This window comes from Pelodiscus sinensis, chromosome 11, assembly GCF_049634645.1.
Source record: "Pelodiscus sinensis isolate JC-2024 chromosome 11, ASM4963464v1, whole genome shotgun sequence".
Taxonomy (NCBI): Eukaryota; Metazoa; Chordata; order Testudines; family Trionychidae; genus Pelodiscus; species Pelodiscus sinensis.
In genome coordinates, this window is record NC_134721.1 from 3,354,643 (window position 1) to 3,373,626 (window position 18,984).

The 18,984-nt window shown below is 45.6% G+C and overlaps 1 protein-coding gene across 12 annotated transcripts in view; it reads right to left on the reverse strand.

Moving 5' to 3' along the window:
* Positions 1 to 1,235: 1,235 nt before the first annotated feature.
* CADPS (calcium dependent secretion activator) overlaps positions 1,236 to 18,984 on the reverse strand; it is a 422,307-nt gene continuing 404,558 nt past the window's right edge. For 6 of the 12 annotated variants that reach the window (XM_075938476.1, XM_075938477.1, XM_075938474.1 and 3 more), the window contains 2 exons: positions 3,914 to 4,018; positions 1,236 to 2,173 (listed from right to left, as the gene is read on the reverse strand). In XM_075938476.1, the coding sequence (XP_075794591.1) occupies positions 1,994 to 2,173; positions 3,914 to 4,018 (285 nt within the window). In that variant the 3' untranslated portion in view covers positions 1,236 to 1,993. The remainder of the gene's footprint in view (positions 2,174 to 3,913; positions 4,019 to 18,984) is intronic. The other 6 variants (XM_075938485.1, XM_075938484.1, XM_075938480.1 and 3 more) reach the window with 1 other exon arrangement.

Genomic DNA, 18,984 nt, shown 5'->3' on the forward strand with positions numbered 1-18,984 from the left:
TGAGCCACCATTTTTTTTCAGAAGAGGCTCTTGCGCAAGAAAAACCCTCTTGCGCAATGCCATTACCCCTATTACTTTTCAGGAAGGACGGCATTGCACAAGAGGGTTTTTCTTGCGCAAGAAGGTGCAGTGTAGATGCTCCTTCTTGCGCAAGAGCCTCTTCTGAAAAAAATGGTGGCTCATTAGGAATGCAAATGAGGCTCGGTGATATTCCACCCTTCGCCTCATTTGCATATTACTTGCGCAAGAAGCCGCGAGTGTAGACATAGCTCTAGTGTCAGTTACAAAAGTATTTAGGCTCAACTTCCACTGAAACCAATGGGACCTGGGCATCTAAATACCTTTGTGAATTTCCTTCCTGGTTATCTGGGGAAGATACAGTTTGGCCCTTGCCTGCAGCGGTATCCTTTTCAATGCCTTCCCATCTTGATCTTCGTAAGGGAAGCAGGAAACAACCTACTTAAATAAACCGTAGAAACACCTGCACAGAAACAACAAATCTCCTTTATTCCGGAAGGGCGGGGAAAGGGCTCTGACATCTTAGCTTGTCATTTTTATCTAAGGCAGACATAAAACGACTCAATAGTTTATTCTCAGGACATCGGAATAGTCATTTATTGAAAAGCCACAGTTCCCACATTTTACAACTGTTGGCTTGTATAAGGCAAAAGCAAAATGGAACCACTATTTTACACAGCTTCTGGAGGGGGGAACTCAAGGACATGCAGTTACTGGTCAAAATGCAATGTACATGACACATATAAAAACATAGTGAAACGAAGGAATTTAAGTTATGGTAACAATCTACTGGACTAAATGGTCCTATGTTGTTATAAACACTTTTTATAGTCTAAGATTGTAGGTAAAGTCGCCTTTTTACAAACACAGATATTTGAAACTGACAGGATGTAACATTTAGGCTCTGTCTCCACTCGCGGCTTGTTGCGCGAGTAATATGCAAATGAGGCTAAGCGTGGAATATCGCCGAGCCTCATTTGCATACCTAATGAGCCCCCATTTTTTTCAGAAGAGGCTCTTGCGCAAGAAGGAGCGTCTACACTGCCCCTTCTTGCGCAAGAAAAACCCTCTTGCACAAAGCCGTTACACCTATTAATTTTCAGGAAGAACGGCATTGCCCAAGAGGGTTTTTCTTGGGCAAGAAGGGGCAGTGTAGACGCTCCTTCTTGCGCAAGAGCCTCTTCTGAAAAAAATGGTGGCTCATTAGGTATGCAAATGAGGCTCGGCGATATTGCACGCTTTGCCTCATTTGCATATTATGCAAGAAGCCGCGAGTGTAGACAGAGCCTTAGAGGGGCAAATGTTGACATAAAACAACTGCTTTGGACTGTATCATGGCATGGGTATATCCATAATGCTAGGATTTACCTGTCATAGCAATCCGAATTACTAACCCATTGGTATGCACCCTCGATACGAGTTAACGGTATCTTTAAGGAGAAGTGCATGGTTTATTAACAGGGATGCAGAATGATTCAAACAGCTGTTTGTTTGTTTTTTTAAAAAATGCACAGAGAACAAAACACTCATTTTTTATAGCCCCACTTTTCTTTTAAAAACAAAGCTGTTTTTATTAATTTTAAGCAGTTGGCATCCACAGAAGAGAAACAGAGAAATGAAAGTACTTGGTTCACTCATCTTCACAACAATTTACCATCAATGTATATACAGTACATGAATGAAGCATCATTTAAACTTTAATTATAACAGGGACACACCGAGCACGTATTTTATGTAGTTTTCCATTAACAGTATTAAACAATGGTGCTCCATATTGCTTATGGACATATAGATATGAAATTAGGAAACCAATGAATCAAACAGAGGTGCTAATCTTATTATCACACAGCTAAAATGGCAATTGTATTGGTAAACTTCTCATGGGTATTTAGAGCGGACAGAAAAATTCCTAATGTGGCTAACTGAACAATAGACTAGGTACATGCACTGGCTACGAGTCCACCAGCAGAACGATCTAATCATCCTCTTCATCTTCTTCGTCACTGTCCTTCATGGTGATTCCCTGAAGGCCTCCACCTTCACTCACTGACGCGGTGGCTTCTTCTACAGTCAGCCGGTTTCGCACGGTCTCATAGGTTTTGCTGTTTAGGGTGGAGTCCAGGACTCCTTGCAATCGGAAGTCTCTATAGGTTTTCTAGGAGAGAAGTGCCGTGTGGGGAGGGAGAGACAAACAGCGCAAAGTCACGTTTCGCACCCCAAGAGAGATTGCTCATGCTTCATTTCAAGAGTCAAACAGCGGAGCTGGGCCTGCCCCACGGGGCCATTATTGGAACTGGACACGCTCCACTCACATCAAAGAGCCTGATTCTCACGCACACGAAGGGCACATTGTACATCGCGGTGGCAATGCAGAGATACACAATATAGGGTATAACCCGAACTTTCAATACAAGGGGTGCAAGAGAGATGTTAAGTGGCCTCCGTGTAAATGAGATTCTGGCCCCTTCATGGGAGTTTTGTCTTAGTAAGGCCTTCAGGATCGGGCCCAGTGTATTAACGGTGCACAAGCTGCAAAGTCAATTGGGATGTACCCAGTTCCCTTTAGCAATGTATTGTTGTCATACATAGTTTATATCTTATGAGGAAAACTAACCATCACGTAAAAAGGCGACATGATTACATGGCACCTAAACTCTTTATTCCAGGGAAATGCATATATTTTAAATACTCCTATCTACCAAATTCAAATCTTGTAGACAAGTAGAGTCCTGCACATTAGAAACACTGACTATGTTTGTAAAACACCGTGCATGAGTGAATAGTTTATACCTTCCACAGTCTGAAGCGGTTGGTAAGTTATAAATGTTTCCTGGGTACTTAAGAGTTAAAATTAACCTCTTGGTAACTGAATTTAGGTTTAGAATCTCGTTAACTGATCACCGCGAGATAAATCTCTTGTCGTTAATACCATTAATTTAATAACACACTATAAAACAGTAACTGGAGCAAGTAGTTGTGGATCAGAATATTCTCAAATTAGGTCTAGCAGCTACCCAAAAGCAATATTGGCTTTACAAGAAAATAAACCCAGAAAAAAATTTTCAGCTAATTAACAAATAAGAGATTATTTGCTTGTGCCTATTGTTCCAATTTATGAAAAGTACATGTAGTACATTTCAGTTGTAATTTAGTTACGCTTTGATTTGTTCTTGGTGTACTGGAAAATACAAGCATTTTAAAACACTAGGCCAAAAAGCATCAAATAGAACCTAAAATGATCAAAAAACGTATTTACCCCCTTCTGTGATCTTATTTCACATAAACCACTGTGATTTCACACTGAAATAATTATCATTAGTCCAAGACACACACACATGCACAGGAAAAATAATGCTACTTTCAGGGTATGTTATCTCACCTTTGTGATCCCTTAGAGTTGATTGTATACACCCATTGTAAAAGAAACGACTTCAATTAACTACGAGAACAATCATGATTTGCATTCTGACAATAAGCATACGACATATTTAAATATTGCTGGGAGTAAATATTTCCCTTCAACCAAGTGTTGGATTTTTTTAATTAAACCCCAGTTAAAATGGATTAATTGGTGTGATCAATATGTTTGTTCATAAAAAAGTTATTTTTTGGAATGCTTATTACACCATTAGGGTTAAATGTCAATAATGTATTTTTCCCTTGCAGTATAAATAACTACTTTATAGTTGCTTGGTGTATTTTTATAAGCTATATAGTTCTCAAATTCCTTTTGATTAATTTTTTGTACGTGCAGTATCATCATATGCATCCAATATAAACTGTTTGAACTAATGATTTAATCGCTTGGCTGCAGAAACCATTTCCTCTAAGAAAATCTACCACACGTAGTGCTTCCAATGTGAAGATATTTGCAAAATCACATAAAAAATATTACCTTTACCATCCTAATAAGAGTTTTCAGTTGGTAAATGTGGAGCTGCAGGTCCATGCGGTCTGTCAGCCAGGTGCAAATGACATTCATTGTGCTGGTGTACCATTGCTGAAAGAGAGACAAGAGTTCTCCAGCAAACACGTCCCCTGAGTATCATGAATAAACACAAGCTGCAAACAGGCACTGACAATCAGGACTGACCTTTTCCATTTGCCAATCTGTTAGATTACTAGACAGGATTACTAGGGAATTTTTTAAAAGCAGAATTCAATGAATGAACATTTCTTTATTTCTAATCAGGTTCGTCCTGTCTGGTTCCCCCCCCCCCCCCCGCAAGGGAATTATGAAATAAAACCTGCACCTCAGAACGGCTGACTTTTTGCACAGCTTGTCCATCCACAGCTTGTTCAGAGAACACCTCTGGATGGTAACGGAGAGCAACAGCACTTCTGGCCGATGCACGGTACGGTCAGGCCGTTGTCACATTTGCCGGTGATTTGATTTGCCAGCAAGGATGTCAGCTTTATCCCAGTGCATTTCTCACAGCTCCTCCACCAAGAGCAGGACCCTGCCACTAACCATATCTAGTGGGGAGATTTCTTTGCCACTTACCTTCTTGGAAATTTCAAACCCAATCAGCCGTCGGAAGACTCGGATTCCCTAAGAGGAGCTGACCAGGGGGATTCTAATGCAACCTGATCATATTAATACAGAGTATCTGCAGGGCAAGGCTACATGGAGAGAAGAGCTTATACAGCACCTACAATTGGCTGCCCAATCTGCCCCAGACTTGCCCCCCCCCCCCCATTACGGAAGGTGTAAAAGCAAATAGAGCTCATTTCAAGACCTTGACATGATAGCTCTCCTCAAAGGGCTGAAAGTTTGCTTCTTGCCTGTGAAGAATGCTCACAGCTGTGTCCTGGCAGACGGCTGCCCCTGCAGCGTGGTGACTCTCTGCTGGGCGATGGGGTTAGAGCTCTGCTCAGATATTCCTCCATCTCCCTCAGGGACAGCTCAGCACCACTCCGAAGTGGCAGGATAAAAAAAGGCCGGGGGGGGGGAGGGTACGGAGGGGAGAACCAAATCTTACGACATCACCAGTTTGCATTCCATTTTGTATGATCAACACAACAATTGAAATTGAATTCAAAAGATACCTGGGCAGAGATGTGTGTACACACACAACTTTTCTCTCTCTCTCTCTCTCTCTCTCTCTCTCTCTCACACACACACACACACACACACACACACACACACACACACACACACACACACACACACACACACACACACACACACACATCATTCCTATACTATTCCTTCTTCACATGTGCCAATACATGCCCCAGAGACCAATGGAAATTGAAAGAAGTGCTAGTTAAAAATGCTTTTTATACTCTCCCTGCGCCGCTCCCACCCTCCCTAAGACAGCCCTGTGTCTGTTAGATGTTCACTTCTTTTGTCAATTTCACTTCAAACTTGGGCTATTTTTATTTCTCTTGTAAAGCAGGAGGCAGTATAAATCCTCATCAGGGAAAGCGTCTTTTTTAGTCCTCTTTGGGGATCATCATTTGAGATGTGCTGTTCTTCCAGCCAATCAGATCTTTAAGTTAGATACTCAACCTCCCCCGTCCCCACCCATCTCCCAAAAGGTTAATTGCAAAGGAAAAAAATGAAAATTGGCCAAGGCATTGATGTCCCACCAGCTTTACATAGTCATCTTCTGTTTCTTTCAGTGTAGTTACTCTGGTGTAAAACTAGTGCAAAAAAGTGCTGGCCAGACCCATGGTGGTATAACGCTTCAGCACTAACAACATTCCTTCTCTAGTACTAATGCATCTGGCTGGGGTTGGATTTTGCAAATCTGTTTCTGCCCAGCAGCAGACAACCGAGACATAGCCTAGCCATGCTATGGGATGGGGGAGTCGCTAGAGGGAAGAAGTGCGGACTTAAACCTGCTGTCTCGCTCTGGCCGTCCACTCCAGACTTGGCTACCCCTTCTCCCAAATGCATGCTGTCCTGCGACTAGTCCCTCTGCAGGGGCCGTGGAGGGGGATGTCTCTTCATGGGGAAGACAGGTCAGAGTGGACAATTAAACCTCACCAACTAGTTTCTCTCCAGGATATATGCACATGCCGCTGTTCCCTCCCCCCGCCTATTGGTGCCTGGTGAAGATGGCTGCAGGTTCTGTGCTTTCAAGGGCTTCCTGGACCCTAACTGCCTCTGAATGCACCTTTAAATGGGTCTCTTTCAATACATTTCCTTGTGCTGATGCAGCAAATTCCCTCAGCTAGCTCCTCCCACCGACTTATCGAGGTGCTGTCCTGGGCACCCTTCCCGGTGGCATCTGAGTGTCCCCTCCAGCCTCGCAAGGGGTCAGTGCAGCCCAGTCGTTGCTTTCCTAACCCGGGAAGCCGTACGACTTCCCTGCTGCCTAGTCTGCAGCAGGCTTTCAGAGGGAGCCAAAAAAGGGCTCCCGAGCTCTCGCAATCCACCTACTCCTGGCCGACTCCCCTCTTTTCCCTGACTCAGGGGAGGTTTTCTGTCCAAAGTCAATTGAAACTTTGTTCCTGCTCTGCCCTTCCAGACCAGCCTGCAGATGGTCTTTCCCATTCTCCCTGGGACCCTCGGGGCCAGCTCACCCTTCCCACTTGGTTTCTGCACCCTAACTCAGGCCAAGTGTTTAATAGGCATCGCGGCAGAGGTGACTTTTCAGCCCGTTATCAGGCTGGCTTGTAATTAACATGCCAATTAGCAACAATCCCCAATGAGGGCCGAGCAGGACTCGGTGAAGACCTACCTGAAAGAACGCAAAGGGCCTGTTTTTTGCTTTTAACTGTTTATAACGAAAGAGTCTTCTCTCCGGCGAGGCTCAGAAACACGGCCCAGCAGCTCGCCCACAAAGTGACAGCCTACCTCAGCCCTTGAAAGCCAGAGCGCCAGGTAGTTCAAATCCCAGTGTTCAATGCTCCTTATACTGCACCTATTCCTGTCTAGTCAGCGGGGTGACATTCAGCACTGCCTGTCGGGACTCCTGATCACATTCATTTGGCTGAGTCAATGAACGGCTTCCAGCAGCTCCCAGTCTGCCCTCTAGCTAGCTCGACAGGGCCCTATGATCTCACTGAAGTAGCTGAGGCCAGCTCTACGCTAATGGGGAAGGCCGACTTAAGATACGCAACTAATTACATAGCTGGAGTTGATGTACCTTAAATCACGTTTTCATGCTCTCCACACAGCGGAAGGTCAATGGGAGCACATGCTCCATTGGCTTCCCTTACTCCTCATGAGGAGCAGGATTACCTGCGCCATCTGGAGAGCCCTCTGAGTTCAATTTAGGAGGTCTTCACTAGACACGCTAAATCAAACCCTGGAAAATCAATCATGGCAGCATCGATCTTCCTTGAAATGTAGACATGACCTAAGAGAGACACCTCACCTGTTTCACTCTCCCCTACGACGTAGCATGACCCTACTCCAGGATCACCACGGACTACAGATTTAGCTGCTTTTCAGTAAGACACTTAGCCTCCTCTGTTTAACAAAGCATTTAGCAAGCCTGCCTGCCTGCTGTGCGGTAAATGTTTGTATTTACTGCCTTCTATAGAAAGAACCAGAGTTTTCCTACTCAAGCTTATTGTGTGGTGCCTAGAGGCTTATTGTGCGAGAGACTAGTGGTAAGGTTACATGCGATGGGCTACTTATGGTTGGAACCCCTTTCCCCCTTCTTAGTAGTGTGTTTTGTGAGGCGGCCTGCACACACAGCAATGCACAAACAGTACAGGATTGGCACATTGCCCGACTGACCCAAGGGAGTCTGTTTGGACCCAGAGGACCGGGCTAAAAGTGGTGCATGGGAGCTGCCCTGCCGAGGGTCCCTGGTTCGTTTTAATTGGTTCCTTTACTACGGCTGGGAGAACAAACGGGTGAGCCGGAGCAGGACTGGTCTGATCTATGGACTGTAAACCACTGGCGCTAGCCTTTCGACTGATTTCAAAGATCGCCTGGCTCCTGCCCCCATCAGCAGGTGGGGAGTCAAATCTCCTGGGTTTCAGAAAGTGATTTTCTGGATTAAAAAATTAGACCAAAAGGTTTCTCCAGTCAAAGTGCCAGGTTTCCTTGCAGAGCATGTGGCTATTGACCGAGAACAAGGCCTGCTGGGAAGGGGAAGCAGGAAATAAGAGGCAGGTCTCTGCTTTTCAGTGGGGACAGAAACACACAGCTGCTGGGGCTCCTGAGAGCGAACGGGATGGGGGTCTGAGTGGGACCTGCAAGGAAGGTTCCTGATGCAAGGGAACAGGGAAAAGCCCAGGAGCAGAGAAAGCAGATGAGCCAGGGTAGGAGTAAGGACTGAAGCGCAATGCTGAGGATGGTGTGGACGGCCGTTTCACTGCCTGGGCCCCGGGCCGGCCTGCCCTTGCCAGGGGAGAAGAGTTAGTGGTTCTCCCAGGTGATCCTTCAAGCAGCGTTATCTACTGGCAGGGTATGCGGCTCGCCCTGGAATCAGCTGGGAATGACAAGTGCAGCTCCGCCTCCTCCCCAAGTCGCACTGTCTAGCCGGACGAGGGCCATCCGTGGGCGCTCAGCGGACAGCTCCAGCGCAGCACTCTGTGCTCTACATGCAGTAGGCTCCAACCCCCCTGCTGAGGGGGACGATCCGTGTGCTTTCGTGGGACAGAGCTGAGATCCAGGGCAGACAAAGAGCGGCTCCAGAACACAGAGATTCTTGGGGCTGAGGTTGATAAATCGTCTTGTTAACAAAGGTCCGGGATAAAGGAACGGAAGACCTGCCAGTGAAAAGGAAGGGGAGTTACTTTTTCACTTGGCATCTATAGTCCATGCCACTGGGGGAGGAGATTACTGACAGTAGAGGGAGCTTTAATCTAGTGGAGAAAGCGCTAACAAGATCCAATGTCTGGGAGTGGAAGCTAGGCCAGTTAAGAATATAAGAACGGTCATACCGGGTCAGACCAAAGGTCCATCTATCCCAGTGTCCTATCTGCCAACAGTGGCCAATGCCAGGTGCCCCAGAGGGAGTGAACAGAACAGGTAATCCTCAGTGATCCCTCTCCTGTCACCCATTTCCAGATTCTGACAAACAGAGGCTAGAGACAAACAAACAAACCTACGTGACAGACATTCCTACCTGCCTGGCTAATTCCTCCATGAATTTATCTAGCTCTTTTTTGAACCTTGTTAAAGTCCTAGTCTTCACAACATCCTTTGGCAAGGAGTTCCACAGGTTGACTGTGCGCTGCATGAAGAAATACTTGATTTTGTTTGTTTTAAACCTTCCGACTGGAAATAAGACACATTGTTTACAGGGAGGGTAATTAACCATCAGAGCAACTTACCTAGGGATGTGGTGGCATCTTTGTTACCTGAAGTCTGCACATCAGATTGGACGTTTTCCTCTAGTCCCGGTGCTCAGAGTGCATGGGCTTGATGGATCCCTAGGCAAAATCCACTGCTATGCTGGAGGTCAGACGGGTGATCACAGTGATGTCTTGGGCCTTAAAATCTACAGGTGAGTGTCTGATGATCTGAGAAGCCCAGCACAGGTCTCACCGCCCAAGGGAATGGAGGTGATGGAGCACCAAGCCAGATTTGTGCCCTGACAATCCTGGGCTACATCGATGGCTGCTTCAGACAACTCTGGGATCCCCCTGGCTGTGTCACGCACTGCAGTGCTGCTAGGCACCAACACACCCCTCCTGCCCACACTCCCATTCTCTGCACGCGTCCTATGCCAGGCTTTGGAAGGGGGGCCTCCGAAGGCAACGTTGGGGCTGTCTTCCCCAGTGCTTTCAATGGCGCAGTTCTTGCTGGATGCCACTCCGGCCCTTTTGTCCGGTGTGCCGTGGCCAGAGAGGGGCGAGGGTCCCGCCCTAAGCATCTGTGCTTATGTTGTGTTCCTGACAGAAAGGGGATATCTGCTCAGGCTTCACTGCAACCCAATGCCCCAAATAGGACGCTAAAGAAACTGGGAAAAAGGTTTCATTTCTTCAAATGGTCCATGCCCTTGGCTCAAATGAGCCAGGACGTATGGCTGTCACAGAACCCTAGAACACTAGAACTGGAAGGGAGCTCGAGAGGTCATCGAGTCCAGTCCCCTGCCCTCACGGCAGGACCAAGCACCATCCATCTCATCCCTGATCGATGTCTATCTAACCTGCTCTTAGATAGCTCCCGTGATGGAGATTCCACAACCTCCCTAGGCAACTTATTCCAGTGTTTAACCACTCGGACAGCTAGGAAGGTTTTCTTAATGTCCAACCTAAACAACCTCCCTTGTTGCAATTCAAGCCCATTGCTTCTTGTCCTATCTTCAGAGGCCAAGGAGAACAATTTTTCACCCTTCTCCTTAGAGCACCCTTTTAGGTACTTGAAAACTGCTATCATGTCCCCCCTCAGTCTTCTCTTTTCCAAGAGCCTGCATGCCAGAAAATACCACTCCCCTCCTATAAAATCCTCCTTAAAAGGCTCCTTCCTCTGAGTTACAGTTCCATGTCTGCTCTCCGTACTCGCCCTGTTTGGAGACTGTCCCCAAGTTTTACTCAACTATTAAACACAACAGTCAGAGAGCAGGTGCGTATGCAGCTATAAGAACAGTCTATGATCTTCCACCGCTGTATTTCATTCTTCCCATCCACAACCCACCTTCCTTTGTTTATTGCTGCCTCTTGATGCATTAACTGAGAGGTTAATCTCTTGGAGGCATAGAACAGTCTTTACTTTTGTCTGTTAATGTGCCATGCAAACTTTTGTGGGTCTAACTATCCCATAAAAACAACTACCTCAGACTTGAATGGATAGAACATCCTTTGTATCCACGGAAACAGTCAGACCATCCAAGATGGCAGCCCTCAGAAGGACCAAAGTGATCGGCTAGATTCCCAGCAAGGCATGGAACCGTAACATTGCTGAAGGTGAATTCCTAGTTTATTCAATCTTGAAAAAACAAAGCCACCTATCAGATATTTACTCTCCAAACCAATCATCATTACAGTCCAGGCAATACAATCACCACCAATTACCAGCGACTTCAACACTCTTCTCCCAGAGTTGGTAGTTTTGCTGTTGAGTTTGCCAGCCTACATTCGATCGCTCTCTTTCCGTCATGCGAGTCTTTAAAGCATTTGCTAATAAAACTTCAACGGACACATACCTAAATGTCTCGTGTATTTCTAAACAATCAGTTTCACAAGGATTTCAATACTGTAAGTAATAGACCAGATACAATTCAAGAGACACTGGTTAAGATACTTATTCTGATTTAAAAAAAAAATCATATCGATTTTTTTAGATTTTTATTAGTCTTCTTCAGTTGTTGCATCTAAGCTGTGTATATGCATAAAAGAGAGTGAGCTATAAGTGAAACTGATACTGAAACAATCGCTAGAGTTAATGTGTCTGTAGAAGGAAGGGAGTTTCATGAGGCATAAGGGAGTGGTCGACAAAGGCTTCCCTTGTTGACCGAAACGCATCTAGACTGATGCGCTGTGTCGGATCAGCTGATTGTCGGCACAGCGCGGTGGCCATTTTTATTTTAATGAAGCGGGGATTATTTAAATCCCCGCTTCATTGACTATGTCGGGTAAACAAGTTTACATGGCTCCATCGATGGAGCCATGTAGTTTAGACATACCCAAAGATGTTAATATGCTCTCTCTCTCTCTCTCTCTCTCTCACACACACACACACACACACACACACACACAACTAATCAAACAAATTATGTTTATCACTATGCGTTTATGCTCCCAGAATCCAAAGAGTGGGAGATAACCCAGTGGAACAGGGGTACCGCTGTTCAAATAATGCTTGTAGGTGCTTATTGAAATGATTTCGGCACGGAATTGTGCTCCTAACACCCAGGCATATTTCTAAAGTGCATTCAAATGGATCCGTTTCACCAAGGCCAAGCCTTCAGTTAGGCCGCGTTTATTTTCTAATGCAAAGCTGCACCGTGTTGGTCTCACCACCATGAATATATTTATAATATTTGGCTTTGCTGTAAAGAACCCATTTGAACCTTGACATAACTAACTGTGGCCCATTTTAGGGCAGGCCTTTGGGATCCCAGCTTTACCTCCATGGGGCTTTTCCCTTTCATGAGCTGCTTGCTTAAGCAAAACTCCCACCAAGTCAGATCCTGGAGTCCCAACTTGGTTTCTGCTCAGATCTTGCCAACTTCAGGGGCAGTTTTACCCCAGCGAGGCAGGGACTAAAAATTAAGTTCTTTTCTCAGCAAGAATTTCAGGAACCGCTCCAACGGCAGTGACTGGACACGGCGCTTGGCATCTTCAGAAAGCATCCCAAGGATGCCAATTGCTCTGGCAGGCTAGCATTCCCCTTTCTTTCCCCAGACCCGACAGCTACTTTTGCCAGGGCAGAAGTAGGCAGAGCGTGAATCTCTTGAAGAGAGTCAGGAAACGGTGCCGAAGCACGACCCCTGGTAGGCTTTCAACATTACCATGACAACCGCCCAGCCGGCCGGAGCAAGAGGGGTTTCATTTCTGGACGAGCAGCGTTTTGAGTCCGAGCTATGGAGCCGGCTCACCTCTGAACCTATACATTGCAAAAATGGATACGAATCAACCTGCAAGTCACACACAGACGGTGGCACGTTTTGATCAAAACCCCGTGCTGGGTGCCTGGGCTTTTGGGAAGGTGGTGTCATTACACATCCCCAAGAACATCTGCAAATGCCTGTTTTCTTTGCCGAGGTCTGAAGGGAGGCATGACCTCCTGTTCTTTGCCATGAACCCTGAGTTCACACTCAGATTTTACATGTTACAGGAAGCCACAGTTCACCCCAGGGGTGCTGCACACAGCATCGCAGAAGCCAGATGCAGCGCTGCTTTTTAATGCACCTGAAGGAGTTGTATTCTTCATTCAAAAGCTCCCATACTAGTAGCTTAAGGTCACTCCAGCTTTTGTAAAGGGGAGGACAAAACCAGGAATGCGTATGGGGCTGGGCTGTCAGCGGGGTAGCCGAGGGATTACAAGAAACCTGTGACTCTGCCTCTTTCTGCCTTTGCGGGTAGGTTTTTTTGTGTGTGAACAAGTGCCATGGAACAGATTGAGGCTGGTATAAAGGCCTGCGACTGTGCAAGGGCACCCCGCTGAGTCTCAGCTGTGCTCGCAATTAGCAATAGGCATGAAATGATGATTGTTGTGGTGGCTGATGGCGATGCGAAGTGACAAGTTTTATGGGGGAAGTTGCAGCGGGGATGTGCGGAAAGTTTTTTTTTTTTTCTTTCCCTTGCAAACCATTAAGCGCAGGCTGCAGCAGGGTTTCGTCCAAGCTATTTTGTCTCATTCAAAATGTCTTACAAGGAGGCTGAAAGAATATTTTTCTGCCTTCAGTGCCTCGGAATGGCGTTTTCTAGGTCAGGGATTCTTTACTGCCCAGTTTGGTGTCAAAACGACCCGTTTGCCGCAAATTAGCAGAAAGCTTGTAGTTAAGGGCTAGAGATTAAGCATACAAAATTACTCAGCAGGTGACTGCTGGAGGGGGAGGGGGAAGTGGGGGTTGAGAAGTCTTTAAAACTGACTACAAGACATTATATACTTCTGACAAAAGGACATAGTAATCCTACCTGCTTGCTTTAACCACTGTTGTTTGTCCATTATGATGTGCTTTAATGCTCATGAGAGCCAAACGACGGGCGATACGACTCAATTACCATAGCCACTCTGCCCTATGACCCCGGATTTCAGCCCTGCCTTGCCAACCAGAATCAAGCCAAGCCATTCCAATTTGTTTAAAACTGTGACATGCCAGTGCCTGGAAAACACAAGCACAGGCTGCCCCCTCCTTTCTGTCTGCCACATGGACTTGTTTCGCAACGTTGAAAAGAGGCTTGAATGGAAGGTGTTCCGAAGGTAACGGGCTGGGCGTCAGGAGGCTGCCCCCGCTCCGCCTGGCACGAAGGCGACGTAAAAGGAAGAGGCCACGCATGGGGGAACATGCTCGCGGCCGGCCATGAATTTCATTGCTAAACGGACCCGGGAACGGGCTGTGAAACAGCAGCCCCCTCCCACGTAGCTTGGCAGTTTTCTTTGACCTGCCATGCACACATGTGCGCTTCCTCTCCACTTACTGGGCCAGGGTCTTCCATTTAAGTCAAAGGAGCTAGGCAGATTTACACCCGCTGAGGAGCCAATCGAATAGAAGTATGGAAATCAATAGCAGCGAGTGTATGGAGGGGAGAAAAGATGCTCATTCTGATTAATACAAGGGACTGAGGTCAAATTCTACTTTTAGGCTGTTACCACGGTGCATGGAAACGATGGTTTGTTGTTTTTCCTTTTGAGGAAACATAGGTCTGCAATCCTGGATAATGCCCGAATCTTTTAGTACTCAAGACGGCACACAACTGAGAACTGACTTTGCATACACATTACTTTGTTACATGAGTTTACCACAATCCACGAGTTGTTCCTTCACACCCCACCTATCTGGACATGTAGCATATGACTTGGAGCCTACCACCTGAAGTCAGCCAACGCAGGGTGCCAATTTGCACACACTACAGATGCACACAGGCTTAGTGAAGAATACTAAGGGAGGGACTGCAAAACATCATGTAGATCGTTATAGGGGAAGGCAAGATTTTGCACCACACTACCAAATACACTACCGGCCAGGTGCATTCTGGGAGATGCTCACCCACTTCTGAAGCATCAAGCATGTGCTATTGTCAGAGGCAGAACACAGCGTTTGATGCTATGAGGTGAGTCAGCTTATCGTACAAGGGAACGTTGGGAAAGTCGACCTAGAGAATGGCATAAGAGTAAAGCCATTTCTGGCCCTCTGGAGTCCCTTGGGCTTCAAGGGTTTCCCCTCAACCTTGCTTCATTATCCCAGCCTCCTGCTCCTATACTATCCTCTGGGGTCCTGGTGGAGTCTCTCAGGGTTCCTTCCCACAGGGGAACACCATGGCATTTCCCATATCCACTCTGACAGGACATGCATGATCCATGTTGCTCCTCAGCCCACCAGCCCAGATGCGAAGGCCTGAGCTGGAGTCTCATGCTCCGCCTTATGCACAGTAGCACAATGCGCTACCACCAGACAGCTGACCTGGCTCTCCTACCTGAACAGGAAAAAAAATGACCCCCCAGGCCACGTGTTCCGGGAATGACAGAACGTACTACCTTTGTGAAGGCAACTGAGCCAAAGGATCGCTGCCCAGGGAGTGATTTGTGCATCTTTCACACCTTTATCTTCCACATGCAAAATCACGTGGCTTCCTGTGGAAGGCTTCCCCCATGCAAAATGTATCAGGTAACCTTTAAAACCCGACGTGCATCTCTCAGCTGCAGAGTGAGTCCCCATGCCCTTCATCCTGGCCTGGTCATTGACACCGATGCAACCTGGATGTAGAATACTGCCAGTGGCAGAGGTAGGTTTACACCTGTTTTGCCCAGGGACGATAACGAAGATGGGCGCAAGTAGGTGGAAAAATCAGGAACATTGTATTTCACACTCTCTCCTTTTAATAAAGTTCAGGTCTGGGCCAGCCCTGTGGCTCAGTCGGTATTCAGGGCACTCCCATGCAAGAGATCTGGGTTTGATTGGCAACCCTTGGCTTGTCCTCATGGACCTCTATGTGGCATCAGGGTACAAACCTGGTTGGAGTGGGTGGGTAAAGGTTGTACAGTGCTGACTCTGGCCTCCCCCTCCCCATCTCCTGCACTGAACAGAGCGTAGCCACACCAGCATCAAGGCTGCTCTATGCGGAGTCGACAGCATTATGGAAAGAACGGTCATTTTCCATGGAAGTGTAACTACTCACCACTGGGGCGCCTCCTTGTGGCTCACCAAGGCATTCGCTCTTGACCAGTCAGATACTCCCTTCTTTGGTTGCACTCTCCATGGTCTGTCTCCCTCTCTCTGACTCGATGGCTCCCTCTTCATGGCGGGGCCTTCCAGACAGGTTCTTATCGTTTTCCTCTTCTGGGGAATCATAGTCCTTCTGGACAAAGTGTCTCAGGCAGTCGTCTGCTCCACTGCCCAGATGGTGACATTTTCCCACCGTCCCAGAGCCCTGGTCTACACCAGGGCTTTATTTTGAAATAATAAGCGGTGCGTCCGCACTACCATGCCCGTTATTTCGAAAGAACGGGCTCATTATTTTGAAATCTGTGCTCCTGCTTTCCTCGAGGAATAACGCTAATTCTGAATTTGTTATTTTGAAATAGCAGTAGTGTGGATGCTCCTGTGCTGCCATTTCAAAATAACAACTCCCCAGAGTCATTTGAAGTAATTACTCCCCAGTGCTTCCTGGGGCTCTAAGTCGAAGGCAGTGTGTCCACTGTAACGGAGCCTGCCCCTGACTACTTTCAAGGCTTCCCCGTAGTGGGGACATGCTGTTTCGATTTTATTATTTCAGGAATTATTAAATTGATTGTAGTTATTTCTAAATAATTTCCTAGTGTAGACATGCCCAGAAAGAGGAATGTCTCTGCCCTGCTGAGCACAACCCACATGTTAGACCCACCTTCTCACCTGTTCATAAACTTCTCTTGCTGTTTTCTCAGTGAAAATCATATTTTGCTGCTATTAGTTATTATTACTGTGGGGTGCCATGGTTGAAGGCTGTCTCTTGCTTCATTAGGAAGCTGATCTCTGAGAAACTAGCACTAAATGCTCTGCAGAAGAGTAAGATTACCTTTCTGAGCCAGGAAACCTGTCTATGGGTATGTCTACACACAATTTTAATTTTGGGAGAAGGATGCAAATACTGCGGCGCATTTGCATACTTCCTCCGCTTTTTTTTTTTTCTTCCCCCGGAAGAGGCTCTTCCAGTATTCACCCATGTCTATACGCGGCTGAATTTTGAAATAAACCCCTATTTCAAAAGACCCCTTATTCCTCCTACAATGAGGAAATTCGGCCGCGTATAGATGCAGATAAATACCGGAAGAGCCTCTTCCAGAAAAAAAAGCGGAGGAAGTATGCAAATGTGCCGCAGTATTTGCATCCTTCTCCCAAAATAAAAATTGTTTGAGGACATACCGTAAGTAAGCAGGCAGACATGGGGTAACTCCTGCAGCTAACGTAAATCGATCAAGCTCCATGTGTTTGTACAGCACCTAACGTAAAGGTGTCTTGGCTTGTGACAGGGTTGGTAGGGGCTCTGGCAATGCAAATTATAACATCAGGGCTATGATCATTTACCCCTGCTGAGGATCCGGCCTTCACGTCTTACTCTCATCAGCTCAGGTTCACAGCGCTGCAGATCTGAATAGTTCTGGGTTTTGCAGAAAGCAATCTGAGAAGTCAGTGAGAAGTTACCTCATTACAGGTACCAAGATGAGGGGCAGCCGCCCCAGTTAAACAGAAAATTAACGATGCGTTAATGTTGTAAGCATGGATCAGCTAGTCTTACAATGAGTGCTTCCAATAAAAAAAAAAAAGCTGCCCCTTTTATAGGCCGGAGTAAGAAATTAAACACTTGTGGGCGCATTCTAAAGAATGAATGAAATTGAATAAGCTACCTAGTACTTGAGATTCCCAGTGAGTGCTTGAATAGAGCAAACCTCCTAAGTTGAATGGATTGCCTTTTGGGACCAATTTGTCTCTTTTCACTCTTTAGTCTTCCTTTTTTGCTGACAGATGTACAAAGGCGGAACTGTGCTGTGCAGCTTATCTACATGCACCCACAGCAGCTGTCACTTTTGTCGAGCAAGTTAATCAAGCAAATGCCACCATATCCCACTTTCTATAAGGAACAACATGTTATAGACAGTAGTCTTGGGAGAGAGAGCGGGAGAGAGACTTTATTTTAACTTTAGCTCAATTTTTCTCTCTCTCTCTCTTTGTGTGTGTTTCAACCAACGGCACGAACTAATGCTTTTATTTTTGCCTGGTACAAATATTTAATATTATTTTAAATTTAATTTGCACTATTCAGAGGGCTGTCCAGTTTTAATTAAATTTAAAGGACTTAGGGACATGGTGAAAGAAAAAGAGAAATGGGAGTGTTGTGCGTGTGTTAATGCTTGTTGATAATAATATATTGATTGTCAATCTCTAAGCCAAAAAGATTAGTGGAGTAAATACTATTATCTGAATGCCACAAGTGAAGTGCTGGCTTCATTTCCCCCTGATTTTTCTTTGTAAAGCAGTTTGAATCACTGGTTGTTATTTATACGTTTTCTTTGAGAAAACCAACTTGTGTGGCTGATTTTTTTTTTAAACCCTGCCTCATTAAGTACATAATAGCATTTATGTGTGGGTCTTTCTACTCTTTAGCCTTTCAAGCTTATGCTTATATTCCTCTATTACAACTAAGTTTCAAAACTTCTGATGTTCACAAACAATCGGATATACACCAATATTGTCTATATCAAATTCTCCACTACTCTCACCACAGGCTATAAAATCACAGGCAGTATCAAGAAAGAATATATAAATAGCTCTCTTTCTGTTATACCAACATGGACCATACAATAAAGTATCCGATCTCGGAGTGACTACATATTCCACAAGCATACTTAAAAAAGGTGGCTGTCTTTCTGTATACCACCATAAGACTGCACATTAACAAGGCATCACCTACAGAGTATGCAGACAGCTGTCTTTCTATTACAAAACACGTTTTTTTATCGCTCACACTATTCTTTTATGAATTTTGTCTTTCAAAATATAAAAGTCGATGACTTCTTTTTTGGCAACAATGTGTGGCATAGGAGCTTACCTTCTCCTAGGAATTTCCAACTTGGTTATGTTCAGAAACAGACTGCACATTTCAGAAATAGTTTGGATATATGCCCTATTTAAGAAAATAGAGCTAACAGTGTCTTGCTCATAAGGGAAGGGCTTCATTAAGTCAAGATTTTACAGAATAGGGGCCTATGTTAATGGCAAATTTTCTTCTTGATAAGCAATATCCCTTTAATTTTTTTTTGCTAATGTTTAGCTAAGTAAGTGCTAAATAGTCATGCTAGGTTTTTATTTATTACTACTATATCGTTAAAGCACCATGAATATCTATGGTACAGCATAAGACTACAGATTTACCTTTCAGCAATTTTAAAAAAATATTACGATAATGATT